The sequence below is a fragment of the Myotis brandtii genome, unplaced genomic scaffold (assembly GCF_000412655.1).
Source record: "Myotis brandtii unplaced genomic scaffold, ASM41265v1 scaffold112, whole genome shotgun sequence".
In the NCBI taxonomy this organism is placed as follows: Eukaryota; Metazoa; Chordata; class Mammalia; order Chiroptera; family Vespertilionidae; genus Myotis; species Myotis brandtii.
This window is the reverse complement of record NW_005353838.1, coordinates 13,088,156-13,096,835: the sequence shown is the minus strand read 5'-3', so window position 1 is coordinate 13,096,835 and position 8,680 is coordinate 13,088,156. Positions and strand designations below refer to the sequence as shown.

At 36.7% G+C, this 8,680-nt stretch overlaps 1 protein-coding gene across 3 annotated transcripts in view; it reads right to left on the bottom strand.

Moving 5' to 3' along the window:
• SSFA2 (sperm specific antigen 2) overlaps positions 1-8,472 on the bottom strand; it is a 37,370-nt gene extending 28,898 nt beyond the window's left edge. The window contains exons 1-6 of one of the 3 annotated variants that reach the window (XM_005857652.2): positions 8,368-8,472; positions 5,144-5,193; positions 4,324-4,380; positions 1,591-1,630; positions 1,396-1,494; positions 183-391 (exon numbers count right to left, since the gene is read on the bottom strand). In XM_005857652.2, the coding sequence (XP_005857714.2) occupies positions 183-391; positions 1,396-1,439 (253 nt within the window). In that variant the 5' untranslated portion in view covers positions 1,440-1,494; positions 1,591-1,630; positions 4,324-4,380; positions 5,144-5,193; positions 8,368-8,472. Of the gene's footprint in view, positions 1-182; positions 392-1,395; positions 1,495-1,590; positions 1,631-4,323; positions 4,381-5,143; positions 5,194-8,367 lie in introns of those variants that run through there. The other 2 variants (XM_014546502.1, XM_014546491.1) reach the window with 2 other exon arrangements.
• Positions 8,473-8,680: the final 208 nt, after the last annotated feature.

The following is an 8,680-nucleotide window of genomic DNA, read 5'->3' as shown; positions in this document are numbered from 1 at the left end:
TAAGTTAATTAACTTCTATAAATAGAATAAAATTTCCAAATAAGTAAAATAGCTATTGTGTTAACCTCAATAATTAAATCTCCAGTGCTATTCCTAGAAATCGGTAAGGCTTTGAAAATAAGGCCATCTTGCTATAGATGCTCTAATTTTGAAAATAATACACTAATATTTAAAAACCTTACTTGTTAAAGCATAATTTGGGTTTTCTACTTCCATCCGTTGCATTTGAGCACTCAAAAATACTTTAATATCTATTCCTCTGGCAAACGATGATGAACTGAAAAATCTGGGAGGAATTTTAGATGCAATATCCGGTTCATCTCGTCCAAATCCAAGATTATAAAGAATTTCTTCAGGATCTTCCTCATAAAGTTCCAACAATTCTGAAACACTACAAAACAGGAAAAAAAAGAAATACCGAGATATAAAACAAGTTTATAGTCCACATTACATTATAAATAAATTCATATTCCTGCTTTCCTATGAAAAAAACCTTTTTCTACAGCTTTAAACCACTATTTATTTCAGTATCTTTCTACCCCATGTCTTAAATGTGATAACCCTTAGAAAATGTCCACTCTCTCAAGCTGTCAGCACTGGGAAAAGAGTTAACCCCTAAGAACACACTCAGTTAGAGATTCTCTAAGTGATTCCTCACCTTATTTTTTTTGTCATTTTAAGAGATTCCCAGTAAAGCAGCTAAGACAAAATGAAAAGGGAAAACACACTAGGAAGTTGGTAGAACTCTGGTACCAAGTGACATTCGGTAGAACTTGAGCTTCTCTCCCATCCTTGGCTCTCCTCTAAGAGGCAGCACAGGTAACAACCTGATCTCAGGAAAGAGAAGGAGGAGCTTACTTTCAACTTTTCCCAACCACTTCCATTCAGGAAGTAGGAGGAGTAAGGTGAGTATGGGTTACACAAAGGTAACTTCTTACTCTAATTCACTGGGAACTGAACATTTATTATCCTGTCTCTCTCATCATATATATATGATCTTTAGTTTAGTAGGAAGAAAAATCTAAGCTTAAATATCAAGCTTTAAATTAGAAAGGTTTGTTCTGATTTCTATGTCAGAGTAACTCAAGACCCTAACAGAAGGAAGAATTTGGAAGCAGAAGTTACTCCACGATGCAGTTCCTCTTTCAAGTTGTTGATAGGGTTCAAAATACTTACTAACAAATTCCAACAGTACTATAAACATATTTGTTGCTCTTTATTTACTCTTAAATTTTTAAAAAAGAAGCAGCTGCTCCTGTCAGTCATGCTGAACCACGAAACACTTTGGATTCCTTTCAATTTCATACTATTACATCAAATCCAAGTTTGAAAAAGTGGCAAGAGAAGGTCATCTACAGCACAAAGTAATTGCAGCATAATTTCATAATAAGTTACCTTGAGACTGTCCCACTACTTTTTCCAGATCCAGTGGAATTCATACTTCTCCCTTTTTGATGAAACTGTAGTCTTCTCTCTTTGGCCAAGATATTACTGCTATAAAATAAAATAAAATAAATAGATTATATAAAATCTTATTTTCCTAAATGTCCCTCATTTTTAAAAAAGAAGAAAACAAACACAGTTACATACCTGTTTTCAATTTGAGCATCAGTTTCATGGAGTTGGTTGGCTAGCTGTAAAAAGAATAAATGTGAAGTACAATTGTTAGTAGGACAGTAACTACTATGATGCAATTAGCAAATTAGCCACAATATTATTGCTAAATGCCAAATATGCCAGATCAGTAAAAACAGAACCAGTAAGTAGCTCAGTAGCTTTTGGAGGTTGTTTTTTTGTGTGTGAGTTAGCAATTTAAAACTACTTCTACTGAATGTTTAAAATAAAGACATATAGATAACCAATTAAACTTCTTTAACAATTTAGAAATTAGTGGTAAGAAGATATACAGCATATGTGGTATATGCGATTTTAATTATTAAATTTAAAAGCTGTTAATAAAGAATATCTTAAAACAAAAACATGATTCAGCATTATTTATGTAAGTGTGACAACAGTATGCATCAATTTCTACTGTGATATTTTTTTTAAGGCTGGAAACTCCAGTTACAACCACTTTTTAATGCACATACTTGGAAAATTTCTACTCATTTCAACTTAAGTTTTCTTTTTAAAATTGCCTTTCAAGTTTATCCCAGACTTACAAGTCCTAAACAGATAAATGTCTTTACTGTTAAGTTTAGAGTAAGTTAAATTTACTGCATTTAACTTTTTTAGACAAACATAAAGAGTGAAATTAATTTAAAACATCTATTCCAGCATACCCCATTTTATTTTTTCATTTCTGATCTGCAAAGTCATAGTAATTTCTTGTTTCTTTGTACATTAACACATGGTGACTCAATATTTACTGAATGAATGAAAATAAATTTGAAATAATTTTCAGTAAAACAACATAACTCCACTCTTCCCTTTTTTTCTTTTTTAATCATCACCTGAGGATATTTTTTAAAATATATCTTTACTGATTGCAGAGAGGAAGTGAGAGGGAGAGTTAGAAACATCAATGATGAGAAATAATCATTGATTGGCTGCCTCCTGCACGCCGCCTACTGGGGATCAAGGCAAAACCCAGGCATGTACCCTGACCAGGAATTGAACGGTGACCTCCTGGTTCACAGGTCGATGCCCAACCACTGAGGCACATCAGCTGGGCTCACCTGAGGATAAATTTTCCATTGCTTTTCAGAGAGAGTGGAAGTGAAGGAGGGGGGAGGGGTGGAGGGAGGGAGACAGAGAGAGACATCAACTGGTTGCCTCCCACATGCACCCCAAAGGGGGCAGGGCGCAAACCTGAAACCCAGGTACATGCCCTTGACTGGGAATTGAACCAGAGACCCTTCAGAGCTGTGGCCAATGCTCTAATCACTGAGCAACACCCGCCAGGGCATAACTCCACTCTTTTCTGGGACACTCTTTTAGGGTCTGGTTTCCCATGAAATCATTGAATATGGATGAACAGGCAGAGCAGATAGGATTTTTAGGGCAGTGAAATATGCTATATGATATTACAGTGATAGCTATATGTAATTATACATTTGTCCAAACCCATAGAATGAACAAGACCAAGAGTGAATCCTAAGGTGAACTACGCACTTTGGGTTATTATGATGCTTCATTGTAGGTTCATCAATTGTAACAAATGTACCCCTGTGGTGGGGGATGTTTATAAAGGGGGGAACTATACATAACAGGAACAGAAATACATGGGAAATCTCTGTACCTTCCCCTCAATATTTTTGTGAACCTAAAATTGCTCTAAAAACATAAAATCTTAAAAAATAATTCCATATTTTGAAGAAACTACTAAGACAAATACCAAGCATTATTTACAGTAATACTGAAAGGCATTTATAAATGGGTTGACAACATTTTCAACTGTAGTGATTGGAAAGCAATAAGTTTAAGGTCCTACACAGAGTTTATCCCTTAAAAGCATATTGAGTGGTAATAATTTATTCTAGTCTTTTCAATATTTAGTAGAAGGTTCTACATCATACAGATTGATTTAAAACAGCAAGATCAAGGATATTAAATTCAGTGGAGAAAATTCACTATTAATCAAATTATAATTTTAAAAAATTTAATAAAATTCTTAATTCTTTTATTATAAAAAGCATGCTGTATTAGTAAACCAACTATACAGCTACCAATAATCTTAAAAAAAACCAGTAAAATAATAAAAAAATTCTTAATTTTACATAATGGAAAGCTTTATCAACTCACAGGAAAAGATTATATAATCTGTGAAAATTTAAGCATAGCACAATACACTTAAAATGCTAATGCAGTGTGGAATAGACATCAGTATAATTGTTTCTAATAAAATTTTGGTAAAGGATGAAGTTATTTATCCTTTAATCTCCTAAAAATCTGGAAAAAGAGGAAAGGGAAAGACAGAAGACATTTGAATGCAAAGAGAAAGACGTACTGCAGCTGTAAGACTGACATAAGGCTACCTCATACTAAAAATAAGCTTCAATTTAGTTTTCTCACATATTTAAGTTTCCTTCCTTCTGCAGGACAATTCTTCCCCAGTTACATCACCATTATTTGCCTCCAAACAGTTCATTTAAGCATTTAAGTCCAAAGAAGACACATGGATATTTCACAAAGGTTTTCAGAGGCATGCTTGTATGTATCATATACGCTCTGACTAGATTATTAACATATAAAAGGTCCTATAAAATGTGTCTGAGCCATTTTCAAGACCTTTAAGTTTAGCTCTGAGGATCTGAAAGCAATCAACTTGCTCTCCTTTGTTTTGTTATTTTAAAAACTATGTGAAAATACAAACAAACGTACCTTCAGCTCCAAGTGACAAATCATCTTCAAAACTTCCTCCATTTCTCACCAGCGCACCTGAAAGAAACATTAGAAGATTCATCCTACTGTTCTGTTCCTCCTGAGCCCCATGTAACATCACTGTCTTAGTAAACCAAACTGACCAAGCAAAAGATATGATACAGTAAAGTGTTTCAGACCCGAATGCCCTCAAAAATTATTCTGATTATACAATTTCAATAAGTATAAACTTTATCATAAAGAAACCATGATTTGCAGGCAGGTGAAGTTCTTAGAAGCCAACTTACAGGCTATTTAATACTTATATGCCTTTTAGATATTCAAATAGATAATGTATCTTACCTAAGGTTTTCATGGAAAACCAGATCTTGGAGCAATCATTCCTTTCACACACCCCTCATATTAAATCAGGAGCTCAAGCTAGATTTTCCCAATACTGTAAATGTTTCTTATATGCCTTGCCACTACCTGCACATTCTTGTCGTACTTTGAACTTTAGAATTCTGTCTTGCAAAGGTGGTAAAATTTCAGGTGTGGCCATTTCAGTTAATGTAAGCAAAGAAATGCTGCACTAAGGCTGATCTACCTCACACAATATATGTTTTCCTTATGTTCACATACATCAAGTATAAAGATATACTTGGTTAGTATATCTTTATCTGGACAATAAAAATATGAGTTTCACGTTATGGAAACGTTTGGTAATTTGCTTAAGCTCACCACCTTTTAAAAGTTTATTGACAAGATATATTTTCACTTACAGGACAAATGAAGCAGGAATCTCGAAAAGAACAGATTTAGAAAGGCAACTTTTTCTTACCTTTCAGCGTACTACTGCTCTGCTCATCCAGTGAGGCTCCCAAAGGGGTACTGAAACCACACAAACATATAAACCTTAGTCTTGAAAAGCTGTCTGGAGAGCTGTCACTGCAAGCCTCATGCTTACTGGGTTATAGCTAAGCAAGCTTCTAATCACAGTGTAACTCTCCTCCCAAACACACAAGGAATGCAAGTGGATTACATAAGTAATAGGCTACGAACTAAGCAAATACCTGTGTCAAGTCAGTTTACCAGAAATGATTTAATCACAGGTCTGATCTGCCAGCAATTAAGAGCAAGAATGGCAATTATAAATGATATGAACTGGCACTTTCTTTACAGAAACAGAAAGAGAGAATGACAGTAGGAATTAAGAAAATGTCTGCTTCCCTCAGTCTGCTCCCTAGAAACAGGAAACAGAATTAAAAGAAAGCAAATCATTATCTCGATAAAATTAAAAGTCAGAGACTAGTTAGAAATAAGGCTCAAGAGTTATCTTAAACCTTATCTGTTAAACCTATCACTAGCATTTTAGAGCACTGGGCACCTCCTTTATCCCAACTACTATCTTTATTGATATAAATGGAGAGGCTGGAGATTTATTTTCTGCTTTTAAACTAAAAAGTACACGTAGTCTTCATTTAACTCTGAAAAGAAAATTACTAAAAAGTCGGCTTGAGAATCAAGAACTAGCCATTACTAAAATCCTTTCACATTCTTGTAGGTCAGAGATAACTTAGAAATCTCTTTTTCAATGCAAAAAAGTTTTCCACTTCTTTCTCAAAACTATGTTAAAGAAACAGATTGTTTTAGTTTGAAAGTTCTACTTTCATAACAATTTATACCTGTTAAAAATTCCCTCAGATGTAGTATCAACATAAAAATATCAGTTTCAAATAAATGTTATTGAAATGCCAATTAAACATTGATTTTCTGCAAACAAATATATAGCAAAGGCAGCTCTTTGGAAATTAGTGATTTTTTTTTAGTAAATTTGTGCTTTTTGTGATTTTTTTTTAGTAAAAGAATCATAAACTACCATAGATATTAATAAAACCTTCGAGCTAAGTTGTTGCATATGTTTTATTTTTTTAAATTTATTTTTATTGATTTCAGAGGGAGAGAGAGACAGAAACATCAATGATGAGAGAGAATCATTGATCGGCTGCCTCCTGCACATCCCCTACTGGGGATTGAGCCCACAACCCAGGCATGTGCCCTTGGCTAGAATCGAACCTGGGCCTCTTCAGTCCGCAGGCCGAAGCTCTATCCACAGAGCCAAACCAGCCAGGGCAGTTGCATATGTTTTAATAAAACTCTAATTTATGCCATAAAAAAGGTCATTCTTTTCAATGGCTCCTTTCTTAGGACAAAACACTATTACTCCTTGTGTAGATGTATCCACTGGTCTGTGCACTGACACAAAGTGGCAAATAAGCAGAACATAACTGGCATTCTCCTTCAAACACAAGTCTCTCACTCTTATAATTGCTCTCTTCCAAATTCTATCAAAAACTCTGTCCTGTCTTAGGTGGTAATCCAAGCAATTTGTTTCCACTTCGCCAAAAATAAAATAAAGTAAAATAAATGGTTATCAAATTAAATATTTACTTTAAGAAAACACAATGTGGTATCTTTACTCAGGATATGGAGAGAAATAAGAAAACAATGACTATTTGAGAACTTATTGAGAAAAAAAAATGCTGTCTTCAGATAATTTGTTTATAATGTACAAAGTAGCTAGATACTCAACTCTGGGAAGGAACCTAAATTGTTACAGAAAAAAAAAAAAATACAGCTGCATATATCCTAGAAGTCAAATCTGTGATAATAAAGCCAACAGTAAAAGACCTGTTCTGCCTCTCCCAGGTACAGGTGAATGCCACTTTTGAACAGAACAGGTGCAACTGCAGAGAAGAAAAAGCAGCAAAGGAGTGGCAGACTACAGAATCTGCCCACATTAATCGAGATTAGCAATAAAAGTTCGCAAATGGTCAGACACAATGCACCCTGCTGAACACTAACATTTGCTTATTGCATTTCTCTTAAAAGATGCACTTATTTACTACCTACTTGATATAATCAAGGAGATCTACCCCATACTTGATATAATCTCTTATACAAACTTAATTCCTTTACATCATAAAGTAAAAAGATGTGATTCTTCTCCTGCTCTTAAACATTTTTTTGGTGTCTCTTTAGAGAAAGGTTTCACATATTTTATCATATTTCAGAAGGGTCTATGACACCCCCAGTAAAGGTTAAGGAGATCTGTAATAAAGTGTTCAGGAAGGCTCCAGGCAATTCATCAAAGTAGGACATCAATAGTCTAGTGGCCAATATTTTATCTATAAACTGACATATATGAGAATCACTTCTTCCTCCCCCCCAAACGACTTCCCAAACTCTGGTACTTGAACACAAGATTAAGAAAAGCCCCAAATGTTTGGGGGGCGGGAGGAGAATACGTGCAGAAACAAACATCTTAAAAAGCAACATTCTTCACTGGAGATGTTATAAGTAGCAATAAATTGGGGAAAAAAGAATTAACAAGCACATTTCACTGTCATAAGATTTAATTGCAATATGATTCATCTCCTCCGTACTTTATCAAACATTTTTGTACCAGTTGCCAAAACATGTAATTAAACAGATTTATGCAGTCTGAATGCCTTCAAAGCTCTATTTCCCTTCCGTGAATTCCAGCGCCATCTGACAAATGCATTTCCAAGAAGTAAATTACAAGGACAAAGTTAGCTAGTTTTCACAGCTCTCCAAACAGAATCAGGGCACGCACAAAAATATTCAAGCCCAGAGAGTGCAGCGCAGCTTTAAAACTCATCTAAAACACATTTGAAAGGGAAATGATTTGAGGCCAGATGTAAAGATGTCAAAACAAAAGCAAAATGAAATATCGTGTGAAAATCCTTTCGAATAAAAACGAGGCAAGCCTAATAGCATGGCACGACGGTCTGTTTTAGGTTTGCGATCCCTGATGCTAAACCAGCATCCCGCACGGGAGCTCGAGCCCGAACAACCGCAGAGCTAACGCGGTCCCCGAGTCACTGGCGGTCGCAGTGCTTCCATTTCTAAGCGCTTAAAGGAGGAAGCGATCCGCAGGCTCACTTTCCGGTTTAGTTTACAGCGACCACGGGACCCGCAGGGACGGCGTCCCCTCTGCCCGGGTCTCCCTCCGCGAGGCCGGCGGCGCCGGCGGGGACTCACCGGCAGTCCTTGAGCCATATCGCGATCTTCTCGTTGGGCACGTTTCCTGCGGGGCAAGAGGGGAGGAGCAGCTCGTCACCGACACCAGGCAGGAGGGCTCCCGCGGCGGGGAGAACCCGGGCACTTCCACGCAGGAAAGTCTCCTGGGGTCACCATGCACCCCGGGCACCAGTCCTCGGGTCCCTCCGAAGAGAAACGAGACGGCACCGGGGGGCTCGGTGGACGCTGGAGACGCCCGGCCGAGCGCGCGCGTTTAAAGGTCGGAAGCGCCTCCTCTCCCCTCGGCCTCTCCAGCCCGGGAGGATCGTCCACC